The 21,847-nt window shown below is 41.3% G+C and overlaps 1 protein-coding gene across 3 annotated transcripts in view; it reads right to left on the bottom strand.

Moving 5' to 3' along the window:
* Positions 1-21,833, bottom strand: part of mllt10 (MLLT10 histone lysine methyltransferase DOT1L cofactor) — a 52,257-nt gene extending 30,424 nt beyond the window's left edge. Inside the window, exons 1-7 of one of the 3 annotated variants that reach the window (XM_050056140.1) lie at positions 21,469-21,833; positions 17,997-18,076; positions 14,142-14,196; positions 11,627-11,736; positions 9,931-10,034; positions 9,505-9,598; positions 3,753-3,842 (exon numbers count right to left, since the gene is read on the bottom strand). In XM_050056140.1, the coding sequence (XP_049912097.1) occupies positions 3,753-3,842; positions 9,505-9,598; positions 9,931-10,034; positions 11,627-11,736; positions 14,142-14,196; positions 17,997-18,076; positions 21,469-21,631 (696 nt within the window). In that variant the 5' untranslated portion in view covers positions 21,632-21,833. The remainder of the gene's footprint in view (positions 1-3,752; positions 3,843-9,504; positions 9,599-9,930; positions 10,035-11,626; positions 11,737-14,141; positions 14,197-17,996; positions 18,077-21,468) is intronic. The other 2 variants (XM_050056141.1, XM_050056142.1) reach the window with 2 other exon arrangements.
* Between the last annotated feature and the right edge of the window lie 14 nt (positions 21,834-21,847).

The following is a 21,847-nucleotide window of genomic DNA, read 5'->3' as shown; positions in this document are numbered from 1 at the left end:
ATACAGGCAGTTTCTTCCTAATGCAGATTTAAAGCATCCCCTGCCTAAATTGAATTGGTTTCACAAATGCACTTCGTATGCACTGTGCAGCTGCATTAAATATCAGGGACATATGGAGAGTATTTTAGAAACTGAGCAGAATTGTGGGCAAATAACTTCATTGAGAAGTCACCTTGTAACTAGGGCTGTCAGCCTTAACGCATTAATCACAATGCGATTAAGGTCGGAACATACTTTTTTTTTTTTTTTTAAATCACGTGCTGCTGTTTTGTCCCTTCGACGCATCCCTAAGGGTAGTAGTGAAGCCGCTGCAGCAGTGATGGAAAAAAAGACACCACTGCACTTCTGAATCTCTCATTTCACTATAAAAACCTCACAGACGGCTCAGTTGACAAGTCAAAAGTAAAATGCACCTTGTGTCAAACGGAATTAAAATATCACCTATGAGCTAAGCACACAAGTCCCGCTAACCAGTCTGATATCAGCAGGCAACCGTATCTCCAAAGCACTATTTTGGAGTGAGCAAATCACCACAGACCTGTGGATGGAATTTAATCAAAAATCAGTCTTTTTTCAGCATTGGCAGTATAAAAACAAAATCGGGGAGTGCAGCAAAATGCCGCCTACCTACTTTTGTTTATACAGAATGCGCCTTTTTCGGGGCAATGGGGGCGTGAGCAAGTAACAAAACATGTAGCTCAGCGTGTGACGTAAACAGTGACATACTCAAAGGGAAGCCGCGGCTGGTCAATCCTTCGGCGATTCTCTCGTAAGTTGGCCCATTCCTCACCGCTTCCGTCATCTGACAGTTAATGGCCTCTTTGTTTGCGAGGGCAAGGAGGGCGTGCAATTCCTTGTCTCCCCAGTTGCTCATCTTTACAGTGTCTGTCAGGTTTGTGTTTCCCTCTTGCTACTAGCTGCTCGCTAATTCCTGCTATCAGCTGTTTCCTGTTTATCCACCGCCAGTGGCTCGCACGTGCGGCGTCATCAACAGCTCCTCCCACAAGTCTTCAACAGCCCCTCCCGCAGCAGAAGGCCGCCCTGGTCTGTTTAAACTAAAAGGGTTCCGCCAATATGACTACCCTACGAGGCGGAAAATTGGGCACCTCGGATCAACTTGCAAATCCGGCTCTGTGTGTCTAAACGCTCGCAGCTTGCCGGCAAAACGGCCCAACATTTGTGGAAAATCTGGCAGTGTAAAAGGGGCTAAAGAGGTTAGATACAGCTCTTACTGAATCGGTGGCAACTGACTGCAGACCAGTCAACATAATGAAAGACTCTGGTCTTTCCTGAGGTTGGCATGTTGTGACCAGTCATATGTCTTACCGTTGCTGGGGAACAACAGTTTCATTCATACAGGACCTTTATGAATCATAGAGAGCAACTAAACTGGAAATCCTGAAAACTGTTACTTGATTCCCAGTTAAGACACTGGTAAGACTTGCTCACCTTGTTAATATGGACTTCAAAACTGTTTTGAAATGCAAAATAATGGATTAAAAATGTGATTAATTGCGATTTCCTACTGAAATTCAGCAATTAACTGTGATTTTAAAAGGCTAACCATTCGACAGCCGTACTTATAACATATTTTATTCTTGTCAGATTGTTGTGATCCGCATTTGTTGCACAGTGAAAGTGTCTGTTTCTTATTCTTGTGTTGGTCTGGACTAAGCTTCCCTTGGGCTAAAATATTCCCACACAGTTGCGCACACACACACACACAAAAGCTCTGGCTCACATGTCTGACTATGTCAAGTGCTTGTTCTTGCCTGTTTTATCTAATGAGTGTCCTTTGTTTGCAGCACTGTGCTTTGCAGCGATCCTGTTCACTGTAAGTGCTTGATAAACCTCACATACTAACACCACCTTTAATAATTGAAACATGTGAACTCTTCCCAGCGACTGGTGCTAAAGAAGGGAGGGAGGATGGATGCATGTTCAAAGTGCGGTCCAAACAGGGCACACTGTTGGGAGAGCTGGGTGGAAATAATCAATGACACTGAGCAGAAAACTCTCTAAACAGCTCAACTGTAAAGGGACAGTCATGTGGTTGCTTTAATAATGTATATATTTATACTACACGGAGCTGAATATCTCTACCCACCTACTATACTTAAAGGGTACATCCACATCAATACGTTTCTGTTTTAAAACGTTTACGCCTAGCATCAACACTACTGAGGCATTTTGAAACCCTTGAAACAGAGACCCCTGAAAACGCTGCTGACCCTGTTTCAGTTTGAGAACTCCGAGGTTGTGTTTTAGTCTGGACGGGTGGAAACACAGACTTTTGGAACAATGATGCAGACACCCACATTCTCGTCCCAACTGGGTCTTATCAGTCACAACATGTCGAGCCAAAACATCATAGCTGGGCCTAAATACCTTCTGTGATTTCATCCTTCTTGTGTGGGTAGCCTGACGTTTGTCGTAGTTAAGTAACCAACCGCAGGGTAGATAATCTGCTTCTTGTTTACACGCACGTGCATACCCAGTGTATGTTCACGTGATATGTGTATCAGGTGTGTTAGTAGGGACAGAGATTGCTAAAACGTGTGTACGGAGATAGCATTTGTTTTAAAAAGAAAATGTATTAATATGGATGTGGCCTCATCCTGGCCTGCAAAGTTGGAAATGGAGTATGACTACAATAACATGCTGCTTTTTGAGAATGAAACTTAAAATTTAGCCCGAGCCCTGTCCTCTGGTCTGCAAGCACTCACTACACATGACAAAAAACAAAAAGTGGAACAGATGACTTGACACCTCCTGTAAATTCAGATTTTTCGCAGCCTGTGATTACATGTTCTGCTAACAGCTGTGACTGATTAAGTCACACTAATGCAGCATTCATTAGAGGCGGCTGCGACGACTGGTGGGTGTTGGTGAGCTGCAGTCATACTAGCAGCTAATACCCGATCCAAATTCAGCCGACGCTGGGTCAATAAAACACCATTTCAGCACTCACTTGGACATCAAATTAAAAAGGACTCATGTTATTTTAAAGGCCTCGCTGTAAAGCTGAAGGACGACATGTTGATGTGTTTTGAGGTGTGATAAATTTTTACACTCCCAACTGTTGGTGTGGATGATGGTATACTCAAATCAATTACATCTATATAACATTAGCATCTACTGCATAGTTTTTTTCTTTGGAAAACACTTTTTGCTGGGGTCTCTACCAAACAAGTGTGTTCCCTTATATATGGGATATGATTTGTGAGCTGGGGATCTCTGTAGCACCACAATGCTTCGTGTATAATGGAATGTTGCAGCTTCTGGGATTTGGATATTGCACTGGATTGGATTTCGGTAATATTTTGGTCAGCTGTGCAGCCCTACTTGAAAGTGATCCAAGGGCAGACATTTGTTAGGGTTTTGGTTAATTGTCATCATGTAATAAATAAAGATATAATAGCAAAGAGAGCCATAAAAAGCATCTACAAGACTTAATCAAAACCACACACCTTTTTTTCCATTTGCCTTGTTAATTCAAACAAAAATGTGTCTTCTGAGACTCCGCTTGTCATAAATTACATCCTGCCAATACATTCAAAGACTGACTCCATAAATGCTCATTATAAAGCCATTATGAGAACCGCTGAAAAGTATTATTGATCAATGCTTTTACTGCGTGTTTGCCTGTCCCTGCACAGTGTGAGCGTGTGACAGTGAGGGCGTATGTTTCTGGTGGAGTCACAGTCGTGGTTTGGAGGCATAGAGAGGGTAAGATCTGAGGGCTGTCTTACCTTCTTGTCCGTGTCTGGGGGTCTATCCATACACTGAGAGGAAGAGTCACTTAAGCTTTGAGACCTACTACCACGGCCCCTGCTCCTTCGCTAAAAAAGGTAAAGAGGAACTCCAAGTTACTGGATGAAGTCCAAAGAAAAAGAGTCTAAAATGAGACCAAAAAAAGAACTCCATGATACAAAAAATAAACAAAAGGTAAACTAAAAAAGGCTGACTGAACTCAAGGAAAACTCAAAAAACAGTCAAAAAACATTGTCACAAGCATTGGTAGTAAGTGGTGGTTACAGGAGTTAACTTATTGGCCATTAATGAGTAAAAAAAAAAGGCAAAAATACATTATACCTCCACTGTAGAAAAGACCATTCCTTTGTTCAACTTTCACTGACCAAATGTAACCATTAGGAAAAGTCATTCAAGTGCAGAACACCCATCAATATTACACATTAGAAAAACCGATCAGGACCGAGGGCAGCAGTGAAGCCCCACACAACCATAAGTTGTGTTTTATTGTTGTTTCAAAAACTCTTTTGCCAGAGCTGGGATCTAAAGAGGCATCATGGGACACTTTTGAGAGGTCTTGGTTATCGATCTCAGTCCGAGTCAGCTTGCTCTTGCTCATAGCATCTGTTGCCATGGTGATAAACAACTACATCCTCAAATTACAGCCAAATTACCTCCAGGCATAGATCAAGGCGTGTGTTTACCCAGTCTCTATTCAAACGTACGGATCCATGACCAGAGACTGTGTTTCTTTTGGCATTTCATGTAAAGCTGACTCTCTGAGGCAACCTGGTGCACCATGGGATAAATCCTCCTCTCCTGGCTTCACATACAGCTCCCTGGCAATCTCTTCCCTTTAAAAGTCTAAATCTGGATTTTCATACTGACATACTGTACGACACGTAAAGGAAAGGGATCATCAATTACTGTTCCTACTGAAAAACACTGGATTATCATTCAACCTTACAGCCTGAAGAACACACTTGAATCATTCCTTGCCTAACTGTTAGGGTCATTTTCTCCACACCCTTTTCAGAGATGGACTTTCAGGGTTTCTACACTCTCAGTTTAATAACTTCACTGCCTTGTAAACATGTTTTTACTGCTAAAGATCGGCTGCTTTGGAAGAACAGCTCAGGACAGAAAATTATGCAACAAGGTTTGCCAATCACTGTCATAGAGGAAGTTTGAAACCAAAGCTGTGTGCCAGAAACACCAAGTGTAAATGATTGGAAATGTAAAGTTGAGGCATTTACACTCCTTAGAAAGATACACAGTACTACAGCCTGGGTTACGTTATAAAAATACAAAATATGAGTCCCTGTATTTCGTTACAGTTTAAATTGGTGGTATTGAGATTGCGGATACTGTCTTTAAAAAGACATTAGTTATTTGTTTTGCTTTATTTTCTCAAACACCATGTCCTAACTTAATGCAACACAGGCAAGCGTCAGTTTGACTGTATTGCTTTCTATTGAAATCTTCCGACTGGCTGAGGAGCTGCCATTTTGAGCTGAACTTTAGTTGGATGCTCTGTTTCTATGAACTCCTGTCGCTCACTTTGAAAGCTTTGAAATGGACGAGGAACGGCTGATTTGTGAATTAGATTGAGGAGTTACCTACACAACACCTACCCATTTAAATACAAAACCTAAATACAGGTGCAGCTGTTGGAAGGAAGATCCCTATGGCGCTGACAGTTCCTGGTAAATGACCTTTGCTATTAACAACCCTATTGCGGCAATAGCTGATAGTTACTTGGTTTGTTTACAGGACGTAATAGAGGTGGGTATTTAACGGATTCAGAGTGGACAGAGGGCGACGCTTGCTTGCTATTAGGACATGGTGTTAAATTCACATGAGGAATGCATTTCCTAGAAACAGATTTTTAAAAAGTTTGAGCAGTGCACCTGCCACACAATAATGGCAGAGGAAATGCACAGCCAGGACATTTGTGTTTCTGGCATGGAAATACAAGAGCTCAGCAAGATGATTTTGACGTACTCCGAAAGTAATTCAAAGTGATTAGAATACATACATTTTAATAATCTAAAAAAAATATGTTACAAATTATATTTTAGAGCATGTGTTCAGTAATCTGTCCTGACGAAACCAACAACGAACAAGTAAAATCTAAGTTTGAAATTAAATCTGTCTGCTGACTGAGTCCAGTCAAATACCATACGTTGCTAACATGCCGTAAACATCCATCAAGTGGTATTTTATGAAACCCACTCTGCTAACAACATTGCTTTCCTCATCATTGATTCCCTCTCGTACATTCCTGTCATCCATACAATCTCAGCTTAATGACATTATGCCCCAGCATCCAAAGCCATTCATACACGATCAATATACCAGCATGAGTCTTTCCATCAGCTTTGTTAACACTGCAAAATGTCATCTGTGTGCGTGTGTGTGTGTGTGTGTGTGTGTGTGTGTGTGTGCGCACTATAAATAAAGCCTGCCCTGTGTTTCTATCCTACCACTGTTACAGAAATCATAATAGTTAGGTCACGCTCCCGTTTTTAATATTCGCGTCCCCCTCCCAGCTGATGCATACATGTGTATATCTTCTTATAGGCTGTTAACTATCAGGGCAGCAGAACAAAATCTGGAACACACCAGGGCGTCTCCTCAGCGAGTGTATGTAATGAAAACGCATTTGCTCTGCATATCCAGTTGTTGGATTTGTGTGCTGATATGCCTATCCTTTTCATTCTGTTCTTATCTGATTGAATTCTGCTTAACAATGGGCCGGCTATTCACCTATCAGGTTTGCATTATGCTGGTTGCATATTCAGAGCAAGACTAACAGAGTACAGGAGATAAAGCAGCAATCATGGACAAGAAACCAGCAATCTGCCATTCAGGAGTGAATGCCAATTGTTTGGCGAAAAAAGTCTGAAGTGCAGACAAAAGAGACTGTTCTTCTGTCTTCTTTACACAATATTTATCACTGTACTTTGTATGCTTACACCATCTAAAAAAGGAGTAGAAAAAGCTTCTCTAACAACACTGAACTAACAAAACACCAACACTGCAACTTATTTATTTAAACCATGTGTCCAATTTACATAAAGCAGCTTCTACTGCTGACTGAATAACAAAAGCTACCTGGAAATTTAAGATATAAATCACTGATATGTTATTTACCAAAGACTTTACAATACATAGACAATGATTAGCCTGACTTGTTTGACCTTATGGTGAAAACCAGGCTCGAAAGGACCCTATTCAGCACCTTTAAACCCAACCCGCCGTGCCCACTGTGGGCTTAGCACCAATACACAAGGGACTGGAGGGGACCCTGGGCCACTATTAGAGAGATTAGAGGCATCAGGAAGGGAGGAGGAATAAGAGTGGATGGAAAGGGGTAGATGGAGGGTAAAGGACAGGTGGAACAGAGGCAGGCAGTGGGGGGATGGAGGAAGCAGATGGGGGAGGAAGATAGATTAAGGAGGAGGGGGCAGAGGCCAACAGAGACCGGAAGCTGACTGAAGGAGGGAGATGGCTGAGCAGGAAGGAGAAACCAGCAACAGAGGAAAGGCTGGACAAAAGATAGAGAGGTGGAGGACAGAGGAGAAGGACAGGGATGAGAAAGGGTAAGGGAGGTAGAGACACACGAAAAAGGGAAGAGGTCATCTCTCAAGTGGCAGCAGAGGAGTGCCATGCCGTTCACAAGATGAACCGTACTCCTCACAGGTTTACAGGTAAACCAACGTGTGTGTTATGTCTACATAGTGATTGGCTATTGCAGTAAGTAGAATGAAAAAACACATAAATCTTTGTTAAAAATGTTCATAGAAACAGAAATATTCTTATACATATACATGTAGTCATGTGTAACAAACATCGTTAATATACACACCAGTCAGAGTGGTTTCGTACACAAAACTAAGATCAGTGCTCAGATCTGAAGGAAACACACTGAGCCTAATACAAGCTAGTAAGTGAAACCCGCCATGTACCCTCAACTAGGGGCTTCCAAGAATCACTCGTCAACACTGTGCATCGTTGTAGACTAATTGCTCATCTGTAGTTTTAGCACGGTGCAGTTAATAAAAGAGTGGCATGCATCCGCAGCAGTTATGAAGCTAGGGGCGCTGTGTGGGTAGTTGTTGTTGAAGTCATAGTTGTGAGCTGAGATGGCCTTTTGACGAGCATTTAAAAGGTGGACAGAACTTTGGTTGTTGTTGAAGACGGATTTGTCATTTTCTACATTACGTAGGGCTGGGCGATGTAATGAGTATGTACAACATATCTCTATATTTCCAGGTAAGATATAGATTTAGACAACTCTGTTTATATCCATATAGGGTCAAGTTGTGTTATGTAACGCATGCCAATGTGTATCTCTCCTCTCTTATTTCTCCTCTCTCCACTCAAAAGTTCTCCAGGAACACCAAGAGACTCTGTTTAATCCGTCTGTTAATTAGTCTACAGTGTAACATTGGTCTATATGTTGCACGTGCTACGCTAAATCAGTCTGTGAGATGAATGAAATTACGGCAGGAGCACATAGCACTGCATGTGTGGGAGACGGAAATGCTTGATTGTGTCAGGTGAGTGTGTTTGCTAGTTTGTGTGTGAGGTCGATCGTAGTGACTGCTGTTCTTCTTGGTAATTGTAGTCTATTGTGTGACTTTGAGACAGTACCTGGATGCAGGCGACAGATCTGTTTAAAAAAATGCAGCCACAACACAGACGTTGCAGATACAAGATGTATATAACGTGAACAAAGAATTTCTCGCTCCTTCCTTCCTTCCGCCTCTCTGTTGATGCGATGTGCATAATTAAGATTAATAGCCTAAATAAATAAAAATATTTAAATCATTTTCCAGCACTAGATTCATTTAAAACAACTTTTTAACTGCCCCCACAAAGATTTTTTAATTGTTTCAAAACTAATTGATACTTTTATACTCATGTTATAGTTTTGTGTGCTGTGCTGCAAACCTTTAAACCTCTGTAGCTCCAGAGCTGTGTGCAAAAAATTAACATACAGCCCTGCTATTCATTTTATATGATGTTTCATTTACACGTTGTGCAGCTGCATATTTTCAAACAGGGAAAAAAAAGTTCGTCTTTACATTTTATTTTGATCACAGTCTGTTTTATAAAAGTGCCTGTGCCGTCTCAAATGTGGCACTGACTTGCAATTTCATAGAAACTACTGAGATATATATTGTGTGTTGCCATTCAGCCTGAAAATACCGAGGTACAAAGTTTTGTCCATACCGCCCAGCCCTAACATTATGCCATTTTAAATAAACAAGATTTAAGGTGTTTACAGAAGGCTGCAGCTACCTCTGCAAGAAAGCAGTTGTTGCTGCAGTCAAACAGTATCTCCAGCTCAGACAAGCTACTCCCAGGTGGGTCCTGCCTTCATTAGTCAACCCTTTACTGGTTGTATTTGAGACCTTTTTTAAGGAATTGATCATTATAGTTGGGTGGATAATACATTTCCAGCGATGCAGATATGTCAGTTTGTAGGTTTATACTATCATATTTATAAAAAACACAAGCTTCCTCCTTGGTTAACTAGTACACTCAATGATTAATCATCTTAAACTACCAAATCAAAATACATGAAAATATAATTTGTCCTCACATGTGCAGAAATAAGTTATGGCAACAATAGAAAAGGTCAGTTGAGAATAATGACATTCTGTCTAGTGATGGGTGAAGTTGTGGTTCAGAGTATCAAAGGTTTTGTAGAATATGACAGAAATATGAGAAGACACTCACCAATTTGCTGTGGTGGTATTTGCAATATCCACAGTACTTGACATTGTCTGCGTCCGATCCTTGTTCCTCACATAACAACCCCGCAAACTGGGCACTGCGGCAGAGAGGAGTGTGAAGGAAATCAAACCTTTCAACATTTATGTGCAGCATTGTAACAAAATAAGAATCATAACTACAACTAGTGCTGAACATGAAACAGTATGATTTGAACACAAGGAAGCAAAAACAGAAGTGGCATAAAAATCCAAATTTGACCACTCTAAAGTAGATCTAATATCTTAATATCCACAGTAACACAAAGTTTTTACTACTACATTGCTCCAAAGTATATCAAATCCACACATCTTTACTTGAGTTTGAGTGGAACACAGTAGAAACAATCTCCTCCTTGTCTAGAGAGGTTAATGTGATGTGAACTGCTCTCACCATGTGACATGGAAGGCCTGCCTGCAGCCGTGTTTGTTGCAGGTCATACAGGCTCCAGTGGCGGCTTTACTCTCTCTGCCCTGGTCCTCACAGATATAACATGTCTACACACACACATACACGCACGCACACACGCACGCACACACGCACGCACACACACAAACACACACAGTCCATTTATTTATTTATTTAGAGCCCATTAGCCACTACCAAGGTTGCAAGTACTCTTCCTGGGGTCAACACAAGGTAGCATTACATCATGTAGAGCAAGTATGTCATTAAAAATCCAGGGCAAAAGGGCACAAAAAAACAAAAAGAAAACAGGCAAGGTACAAAAACAAACATTTAAATCAACCACAATGAAACTTTTAATTACTATCATGGTGATATTGTAAGATATTAATCAGCCCCTCCAGGAATTCGTGATGCTGCAATCGCAACAAATCCAACCAATCTCCCTGCATTCTGCGCGACCATGCAATTTTGTCAAATCACCGCAACTTTTCCGCCATTTTGACCAGCCTCTCGTGAGTTTCACCAATTACAGCAGTCCCCTGTGCACCGTAATGGACGTTCGTCACCGAATTCACTTCCTTGGTTATGGTATGAAGATGCAGACGTGCGATTCTAACGTCACACATTTACCAACAAAAATTACTGCTAAAGACTGTGCAAAACAGTTTCGTGATGTTCTTCATGAAAGCGGGGGTAAATTGTTTTGTGGTGGAACACAAACGAAAACCATGGACTGACAAACTAACGCAAAACATATTCGGAGAATGGCTGAAACTAGCAGACCACGGACCATACAAATCACTGTGACAGAGGCTGTTGCATCCAAATCTGTTCCAAGCACTGAAAGAGTGAGGGTAAGTTAGATTAAATACGCATGGTTGGAAGAAGCATTAGTTTATTATAATTGCAAGAGAGGTGTGCTTGCCTGTTAACGTGACAAGCTGTGTGCGTGTGTGTGAATACGTGTGTGCCAGGATGGGAAATTAACTTTTCAAAATGTGAACATCTACCAGCGACTGATATATATGTTCAAATTCAATTCATTCAATAGTACATTATTATTTTGTGTCTTAAATCCACCAGCAACAACCAGTGTGTGAGACCTCAGAACTGAGTTCAGGTTTATTCCCCCTGGAACAAGTTACCTTTGTTTTTTAATGAATTGCACAAAACAAAAGCAACTTTTTTTGCACTTTTCAGAGTCTCCTGCAATTTCATCACAACAAGTATGTTTAAAACACTGCAACTTTTATCGCAATTTTTTAGAAAAGCTGCCGCGAAATCAGGCATTTTAGACTGCAACAATCCCCAAAAAACCTGCGAAATCCTGGAGGGTCTGATTATTTAACAAAATGTGTCCTGTTTGGAGATGGGCTGGTGTTCTGTGGTTTTGGGTGTTTCTTTAACCGCTTTTTAAAACCAATTTTAGTTGTTAAATGTGTATTGATCGAAGGCAAAACACTACATTTTTATTCCTCTGAACACATCAGTTTGTTAACTTGCATTAGTTACTGAAACAGGAAGTGAAAACCAACCACTCTTGATGCCTGCATAGTATCAAAGTTATGGTCATTGCTACTACAAGAAAAATTATATTCGGGATTTAGACAATTAGGAGAACCACTTTAATTACAAAAACAGGCTCAGACCCTTATAATTACATTGTATACATGTTTGTTACCTTGTTGTAGCGCTCATGTGGCACTGACTGTAGCACTATGGGCTCCATAGTGGAGACATTGGCGAATTCCACTTCAGGTATATAAAGGGCACAAACAACATGGGCCCAGCCTGCAAAGACACACAGAAAATAACCATCAACCTCTGCACATATATGACAGCATAAAAGTTGTGGCAAATTTCCGAGTTTACACAATGAGGAGAATTGATATGTGTAACGCACTTTTTCATTTGTTGGTTGCAAGTTGCAAAGGACTGATAGAGGACTGATATCCTGAGCTGATCCATACATCACAAAAAGAATTTTATCAGCTGGGTAAAACAAAAACAGCCTTTCTCCTGCACATTCTTCAGAGTTGTAACTCATGACACCGACTTGAAAAAATGTGAAGTCTCTACACTAAATGCATAGCTGACCTTGTTGCATTTCTGCGTTTGGTCCCGTATATTTCAGTTGGTGGACACGTTGCCTTTTGAACTTTGGTGTGGATCAAACAACCAAACAAAGACAGCCAATCGTGTTGCACTACATGATACATCATCTACTCTGACTCTATCTGCACAGTGTAATTAATATCTATAAAACTCAATACAGTTTTGAGGAATACCCGTGTCCAGGTATTTCCTTCTGAGCTCTTTGTGACCATTAGTAACGATAAAATAAGCCTTTAGACTCGACAAAAGACGGACAGAAGCACAGCACAACTCAAAAACATTTGAATGTTTTCCTTGTTAGTCCATGAAACTTTTGATTTGTTGTCACTGTGAACCCAAAATGCACCAGACCAAAAGGCAACAATGGATAATATTTCTTTGACCCAAGCACAACACAACTGTGGTCCGAACCCATCATTAATGTGCCAAATTGCAGTTTTCCATTCACATATTAAACATAAATTAAACCGAGTTCAACTTTGAGACGCTGAAATCGTAAATGTTATAATTTGCAACCTGGTAGTTAATCTATCTAAGTAGCCGTTTATTGAGCCCTAACACACACAGCTGCCTGTCAGTGAAGACAAACTGGGGGCGGTGGAATGACAGTGGGGCATAGTGGAGTGGCAGCAGAATTGACGACGGGCTGAGGAGGAGCAGAAGGCGGTCAACGCGAGGTCAAATGGAGGTGGGAGTCTCCTGCCACGCTGGAGGTGTCTGTTTTTCCCCATAGCGGAAACAAAAACAGGCTTAAACTTACAGTTGAACCCCTGACCTGCCTTTGACCTGGTGAGCGGGACAGGGGGAGGAGAGCAGAGGGCGGGACGGAGGGGAGGCAGCGAGTGTGAAATGGGGGCATGTTGTTGTTTTGAAGTCCCTCCAAGAATCTGGAAGAGGCCTATAAAACAGGACTATAAAAGTGGCACAGCCTTCCTCCTCAAACTGAGCATTCACACTTTTACACCCCAAAAACCCAACAAAGCGTCCCTTTACAAACATCCCTTACGGCAAGACGTTATCAGAGTCCAACCAGTTCGGACAATGTGCTTAAACTTTGTTGCTAACGAGGCTAAAGTGTGGTGTGAAATAAACAATAAAAGAAAGAGGTAAAAAGCTGCCACTTGATAATGGCTTTATGAGCTTCTGTGGTAAACCATGACACCATCCCCAGGTACAAGAACACTGGTGCACTTGTTTCCATCACAATCCTTTAACTATGCATGTGAGAGATCGTGTTTGAAACATTTTCTGGGGTGCAAATTCTTTCAACTTTGTATGTCATCATCTTTAAACTCCTGCTGTGACGAAAGCACAGATATTTACCGGGTACCTACAACTAAAGAAGACAAACAGCAGCTGTAAACTTCATTTCTGTCGGCCTCCACATCTTCCCGCTATACGTTAAGACGCTAGATCAAATACCCATTTCAGACTAATCCCTTTGCTCTGCTTTATTACTGTCCCACCTGAAATAACAGCGACTACCACACAGATCAACAAGTGAAGAGGAACTGACAAGAGCGGAGAAACGGACGGTCGGGGAAAGAGACGGTGAGAGAAAAATGGGAGGAAGAAGAGAGGGAGAGAGGGGTCATGGGAAGGGTAAAATAAAAGAGAAAGTAGTAAAACGGTGTGTGTTAGTGTTGTCCTGATGCCTCCCTGCAGGCCTGGACACAATCCCACAGCTGTGCCTCTCTCTCTGACTGACTCAACACACACACACACACACACACACACACTCACATACACACAGAATATTTACAGTCTCCACCAAGCTGACCTCCCAATGAACCCAGAGTGGAGACTCCTCACAGGCCATGCACTATACCCATCCTGGCCCGCCCCCTCATAAACATACACACACACACAGACACACACACATAAAACATGGACTGGCAAGGACGGCAGAGAGAGGCAGCGCACACAACAAACAGCGACATAACTCTCCCAGCACGCTCACACCCCTTAAACTTGCCGGTGACATGCAATTAATGACAAAATACACAAGAGGCTCACCACAGATGTGGGTGTGTGTATGTGTGTGTGTGTGTGTGTGTTTAAGTAGCAGAGAGCGATTCTACCTCCGTTGTCTGTCCTCTTGAGGGCTCCATCTTTGTGGGGACACAGCTCACATCTCTGCGGGTAAAGAAGCAACACCAGGTCAGAAACAACAGGTCACCTACTCTGAGGGAGGTAAACACAGAAAAGTATGACAAATATGCGAGTGTGTGAGGTAAACTGGCACGCGGCCCTGACTCGGGCACAAGGCCAGAAACTCTATGGGAAACACCCTCGCTATCTGCCACCTGAGGTTGCTTCTTACTCCAACTGTGAGTGTGTTTGTACATCAGCATATTCAAGTCCTCCGGCAATTATTTCTGCTGCTCTGAGCCCGACAATTGAACTCTTCCTCAACTCAAACTTAAGCTGCTGTTGCTCATCTTAAACTACAAAGAGCCCTGTGTGTGTGTGATCTGTACAAGAGTAGACAGACTCTTATGTCCCTTCTTTCCTTGTCTCTCCCACCAATATGTTTCTGTTGCACGTTTAAGTTCACACCTCACAAACAAGATACGAACGGTGCTTCAACTCCACCCTACTATCTTACAATAAATGTTGTAAACTTGTTGCTATAACTGTTTCATTTACTGTGAAGTTCTGTTTGTTAAGTGCTGTGCAGTCAAATCATTGCTTCATTTACTCTTCAATCCACAGTCTGTCTTATCTCGGCGCCCGCAGACGACAGAGCAGATGATCTTTACTATAACCATTTAAACGCCACAGGTGTAAATGCCCGTCGCAAATATATTTACCAGGCAAACAAAGCAGAATCATAAATGTCCGACTCCACTGGTCAGTTTGATTGAGACGGGGTAATGGATTCTTCATTTGTCAGATTTTCAGATTGAAAAATAAGGGCGATTATTAATCTCTCGTCCATTATCGTAACACTTTGCAGGACGTTGAGTACCTCACTTTACAACATGCATTTTTCATGAAGGCACTCTGCCTATCAGAAGATCATGGTTATCCAGTAGTTTGCGCACAATGTAATTCTTTGTGAACGTTAGAATACTTTTATAGGAATATACTGATATTATCTTTGAAGGAACACATCACCTAATTGTTGGTAACACAGCCTGGAACACTGGACAAACACATCTGTACACAGATTCCCTCAAAGAGCATGAAGTCCACCTCTTTACTCATCAGCTGTAATTTCAAGATTTTGTACACTTTGACACTGCTCTGCAACATTCAAAGCATTTATGTAAATGAGAAAACTTTCCTTCACCTGGTTAAGAGGTTAGAGGAAAACTCAGTTATCCTGCTAAATTTCTGTGAGACAAACTTTGCCCTCTGCGCACACACGAACACGGCACGTCGGCAGATCATTCCTAGCACCTGTATCAACAACTACGCGAGTAAATCTTGACCTGACAAAATCTCGACAGGTCCTTAGAAGTTTGCCGAGGTCATATTAAGTTGAAGCTCAGCAACGTAGCCGTACCGGTTTATGGCTTTTGTGTCACAAAAAGGGCACATAAAATATGGAAACTCTTCGGCCAAATTCAGTTCAGTCCTGAGTGACATGACTGAGAGGTCTGTGGAGAGTGGGTCAGTCCAGCAAGTGTTGGAAAAGCAGGGCAGCAACATTTTACAGGCAGTTATGATCCAGACAAGATAGCTTAATGTTTGCACACCATAGTCTGCCACCTACAACAAATGGAAATTGGTAGAGTTTTTCAATCAGGATTACACATCATTTGATGAAATGTGAAGGCCAACTGGTGCAGTAAACGGATTCTGGGCTGCAGGACGGCACACGCCACAAAAAACACTGCCTGCACAGATGGCAGCTCCTAAAAAAAAGGCAGGAGGATCTGTGCAGACTAGGGGTGTCATGATCCATCGATCTGGATCGATATATCATTGATGCAAAGTGAAAACATCAATCCATATCCTCATTTTTAGGATATCCTTTTATTTTGAAAGTCTGTGTCACCGACAACTGCAACTTTCAGTTGGCAAGCAGCAAAGAAAGACAATGATGATACCGTTATTTCCTCTGGAATAAATAATCAGAATGGAAATACTTGGGATTTTGGAGAAAACATGGGTCAACAGACAAAGCACATGGCATAAGTTAATAATGCTGTTACGAGATAAAACAGACGTATCTGCTTGGACGGACATCTCACTCCGCAAACTCCTCTCGGCAGCAACATTAGCTGCTCCGTTTCAACAATTTTTTCAGGCTGAAATTCAACCGTGCTGTTCTGTCAGGAGATGCAGTGACTTAAACCAACGGTGAGTAAGACAAATAATAACGTTACATGTAATTTGTAAAACTATAAGTAGAGGAAAAAAGGTCTGCTAGCTGCTAGGTTAGTTTATGCAATGTAACGGGCTTAAGCTAATAATGGGTCACTAGCAAAAAGCAATTTTGTCTATGAACATTGACAGTCATTACTGAGCTGAATTTGATACTTTTGTTACATGATGTTATTAATCCATGTTTTATGGCTGTTTGGAGAAGTTTGCCTTCGAGGTTTTAAGCCAGATATTCCTGAAGTTTTATGAAAAAGATGATGGTTTGGGTTCAAATGAAAAGACTTTTTATCCAGAAAGGTCTCTGAGAGAAAGCTCTGAAGGTTAACTTATCCCATGTGCTGTTTTTATATGCGTTAGTGGAGTCAGTTTAAAGTAAACTCTACTGTACTTAAGCAGTCACAATTATTAACATTATTCATGTATTGTTTTTATCTTTTATGGCCAATAGTAACAAAGAAGGGGGTGGCAGCTTCTTCTGTGACAGATTATGTTATAATATGGTCTAATATTGACCACAGGCCCCTGAATGACACTGAAATCGTATCGTGGCAGACTTTGGACAATGATGTGATATGATATTTGCCGATATTACAAAGAGACAATACAATATCGTATTGTGATGAAACTGGTGATTTAAACCCCTAGTGCAGACCTCCAATATTATTTCTCTAGTTACAATTCTTCAATTCTTTCTATTTCTACTTTGCCACTGACACTGCGGCTTCTGCAAATGTATTAGGATTAAATTTAAGACTCGCTGGGTTAAACAACACAAGCAAGCTTTCAAGTCTCACAATTAACTTAAACAACGGTCAGCAATACTATTGCCATGTGATAAACAGTGTAATTTAATACAATACAATTCCTTCTTAGGTTCCCTGTTCAAAAAAGCCAAATGACGGCTCTATCAAGTCAATTGTGTATAATGTAATAAACAGCCTCCAATACATTTGAACTTTGACACTGTGGTAAACCACATATATGCAGTAATATTGTCATAAATATCAATTTATTGATACATATCCATTCTGAGTAATTAAAAAGGTTTCAATGCTCATTTTCTGCAGCATCAATACACCTGTTCCAGCTGCACTTTCTTGCTGTCTCTTACTGCTCTTACTGTCACCTTGCTGTTCTCTGCTACTTACCAAGAAAAGACAGGTTGTTGATGTTGTTGTTGCCATGTTACATTTTAAATTATTTCAATGTATGTAAATCAATGTCATTTTTTTCTGTGGTATCAAAAACTGTATGAAATATCAGTATTTTTTAAGGTACTGTATCAAGGATAAAAATTCCAGTATCGTAACAACACTACTATCCGGTGAGCTATGCAGTAAGGTTGGGTAATATTCCAATATTCATTATTTGCCACACACCACATCAGATTTTTTTTTTTTTTTTTTTAAATATTAGTAATCTGATTTCCTCAAATAACTAATATGTTAACAATGGATGATGACATTCAGACTGGCGCTGTTTTCTCAGCGCATTTATCGCACTGTTCAGGAGCATGATGTCCACCATCTTTGTTAGACAGTCCTGTTATTCCAGGAGTTCACTCATAAATGATGAATGGATAGATGGATTGTTCGACTCACCACGCGGGCTGCTCTCTCCTGAGATTCACACTTTCTGCAGAACCAAGGACCAGTGGGCACCTGCACGATGCCATAGCAGGCTGAGGAGAGACACAGAGGGTGCGTTAGACTACATGATACCACAGAATGCAAATACACAGTGATGATAACACCACACCAAACCTGACGATACCTGATAACATCTTTACAATATCATACCATCTCTACTTCTGACGAGGTTTTTCATGTGGCAGGAGGCAAAGTTGTGACTCAGCTGGTTTGAATGCAGAGCTGAGCAGTGTTTTGATCTGACAGAGTGTTGAACACGCTGCTGTTGTTTTTATATCATGCTACTGACAGCTGACATAGTTTCCCAGCACTACAAAACATTTTAAGCCCCTGGGACAATGGCAGAATCACTGGTAATGCATTGTTAACGTCAACACATGTTGGCAGAGATGATAATTTTTTTGCTTTGTGTTTATGTCGCCAAGCTTGTTACACCACACATAAAGAGGCTGCATTCAAATAATCCACAAAATTTACTTGACCTGCATATATTTCTATGAAAAGGGAGGTTGTCGGCTGCAGCTGCATTTTAGAGATGAAACCATATGAAAATACTCACAATGACAATTTTTACTTTACTCATTGCTGTGTGGATGCTACATGAACAGAGCCACAAGTTCGGAGAGGACTACTGATGTCTCTTAACTTTCAAACATGATAAGAAGCTCTGTCAAATCTAAATATTTTGACACTGCATTAGCAAACAATATGATTTACAAGATGGACGCCAACTTCAAAAACACACTGAGTTCTTTCATCTTGAGTTACAACCTGATTTCACTGATGCTTACACGACTCAGACGTGTTGCAGCACAGGCATTGCTCCCCTAAATGCGGCAGCGCCACCCTAAATAGCCTACCTCTACACATTTCCAGATTATCTCTGATCTAACCAGAGCTCATAATCCAATGGAATAAACAACTATAATCCAGATTTCTCAGAACAAAACACCCATAAGGTAACCGAGTTCAAATGAAGAAACTGGTGACCAGACTTGCAGACAAAACATCAAATACCAGTTGGTTAGAATATTCTGCTCACACTGCAAATCATTTTAATAATTACGGCTGGCTGATTCGATCACTCAGAAACTTGCAATCTTTATTTGCTGCCATGATAACTGATAGCAGAGTATGTGAATGCTTTAATGTTATTTTAACAGTGCTCAAACAGACAGGAGACATGTTTTATTCATAATAAATCTATAAAAATGTTAAGAAACTCTGACGATATATAGGAAAAAAATGCTAAATTGCTGTGATGGTGGTGCAAGAGTGACAGTTCAGAAAATTAAAAAGATTTTACTCACTAATCGTAGTAATTTTACATTTGAAATCGAGGAAGCTCAACAGTCTGGTGCCTTGTTTTGTGTTCTCTCTGCACTGCAATGCAATATTTCAACTTCTTGTACAGTACATTACCTTCCAAAATGTTCTCTCAACATTATTAATAGTGCATATTCTAATAGCATTAGTATATAGTGTGAAATCTGGACTCTCTCCCAGTCTCAGTGAAACACTTCTGGTCTCTCCTGGCTCTTTTTTAGATGCATATCTTCTATGGATAAACGCCAGTGTTCTAACAGACTTGATTATAAAATTATATGTATAAAAAAAAATCTCCAACAGATTAACGTCTGTTGATACCTGTATTACAGAAATACGCCACTCATTGGTTACTAGTTAATCTTGTCTGTCAAACATGTTTCATCTAAACAGAGGGTGTCATAGCTGTGGTTCAGGGGCAGATCAGGACAAGGCAACACATGAAATATTGCTTATCCGAAACAAAACCATGTCCAATAAAAAGGAAAATTCCTGAACTCTGATTTTTGTCCTCATCTCATTTAGCTCATTATTACAATAAAAGCAAAGTACATAAATAAGACTGCAAGTTTGAGGAGAGTATGATGCTTGTGTTGCCCCAACAAGGCTTCAAATATTCACAGGTAATACTCCATGAAGCTTCAAAGCCCCCCAAAATGGTACTTTGGACAGCCTTAACAGCTTGTCTGCTAACAGTTATTCACCAGGCGTTGAAGAAGTGGCTTTCAGGGCATGTTGCATGCGTGTCCCTCCAACCATACCCAAATTGTCATGCAAAGTGTTAAACATTAAATAAATTATACAACGTCCTACATAGTTAATGTTTATACCAAATCGATTAAACGGATGACATTTTGGAAGTGAGTGGATGTTTCACAGAGGGTTCATGTTTTGATCATGATAGCCATAAAATGTCACACCTTATCGCTGCTTTCAATATTTAGTAATACTTTGTACTGAAGCTTCAAAACTCATGTTTCATTATGGAAAACTGAGTGATAACAGAATATGGTATAAATGCTACATGGGGAGCATTTGATATTGAGAGTATCTTCACTAAAAATAACTTTCATTTCTGGTTGTCGCCAGTTTCAAAATGCACTTAATCTTATGCAAACTAATACAGCATGTTATACGGAGTCATGATGCCTGATAGGCTGAGGCTGGGATAATATGACACAACCATGTAAGTGAAATATCTAATGCAATGAGATTTGGTCAACTGTGTGTCTACATAATAAGTCATTTTACTAATACTGCTTACCAGTACAGAGAAACACATGCGTCAAACAGTCCTAACATCTGACTAGATCTGAGTGCTGCCATGTCTGTAACTTCTGGCTCACACACAAGCTCCTGTCAGACCTATTTAACAGTCCAAACACTTGCAAGTTGTTACAGCAACACTTGTGTTACAAGTGTGAATACACTGAAATGCATCTGCATGGGTTCAGAGTTGCTGACATGTGTAAGAGTTCTCACTGTCCCCCTGCCTTTGCCAAATGGACACATGGCCAGCTGTTAAGTTTGTAAACACTGGACGTCATTATGTGAGTCATCTTGGGTGAGCAGCGCCTTGGCAGCATTGCATCACTGCCACAATACTACGAGCTGACGTGCCATTGGAGATCACTGTTTTGATGCAGGAGCTGATGCAAATGTTGGACTCCCAACTTGAAAAGCTGCTTCTAAATAAGCCTCCCTTCATATCTAAAGCAATTTAGGGGGTTATTTAGCAGTCAGATGGCAGTATCACTAATGTTAAGTCCTCGATGAGAGCGTACACCACAACAAGAGTAGAGTATCCCTCCTGCATATTCCTCATGACAGCTTCTGACAGCAATACAGATAAAATGAGCACAACCAGCAGCCTAAATCATAAAGCAGCTGGCAACTATCGTCTGCAGCGGATTACACAGGCAAAGGGAGCTGCCGAGCCAAAGCAGTGGACTGCCCTGCTGCATGAGTAGAGCCTGACCTCAGCCTGGCCTTGGTGAGGGCAGGCGGAGGAGGCTCCATACGGAGCGCTCCATAACCTTGCAACCAGACTACGCTAACTAGCCTGTGGGCTAACGGCTAAGCTAACAGCGCAGCTTACCTTGATGCACGGCGACGTTGCAGCCGTGTCCGTCGCAGTACACCAGCGGGTTTTCCGCCCAGCCTCTCTCGTCAGAGCAAACACAGCAACCACCGATCATCTCCTTCATATTATTCGTCGACAACTCGTCGTCCGCCGCCAGACAACGCTCGCCGGAGACCATCTACGAAGAAAGCGGACATGCGGAGGAATACGACACAAATATGAACCGAAACCTTCGCCGCAGACGCCCCTCTTTCCCCCGCGGAGCCGCTTTAGGTCCCGCTCGGTCGAAATCTCATGTTTTAAACGTATTTACGTCCCTTTTCGACACTGTATTTTCTCACCAAAACATCCACTTCACGGCGCGACGGTGCGGAGAAGAGGGGGTAACTCGTAG

This window comes from Epinephelus moara, chromosome 11 (assembly GCF_006386435.1).
Source record: "Epinephelus moara isolate mb chromosome 11, YSFRI_EMoa_1.0, whole genome shotgun sequence".
Lineage (NCBI taxonomy): Eukaryota > Metazoa > Chordata > Actinopteri > Perciformes > Serranidae > Epinephelus > Epinephelus moara.
The sequence above is the reverse complement of the archived record's forward strand: the minus strand, read 5'-3'. Positions and strand labels throughout refer to the sequence as shown.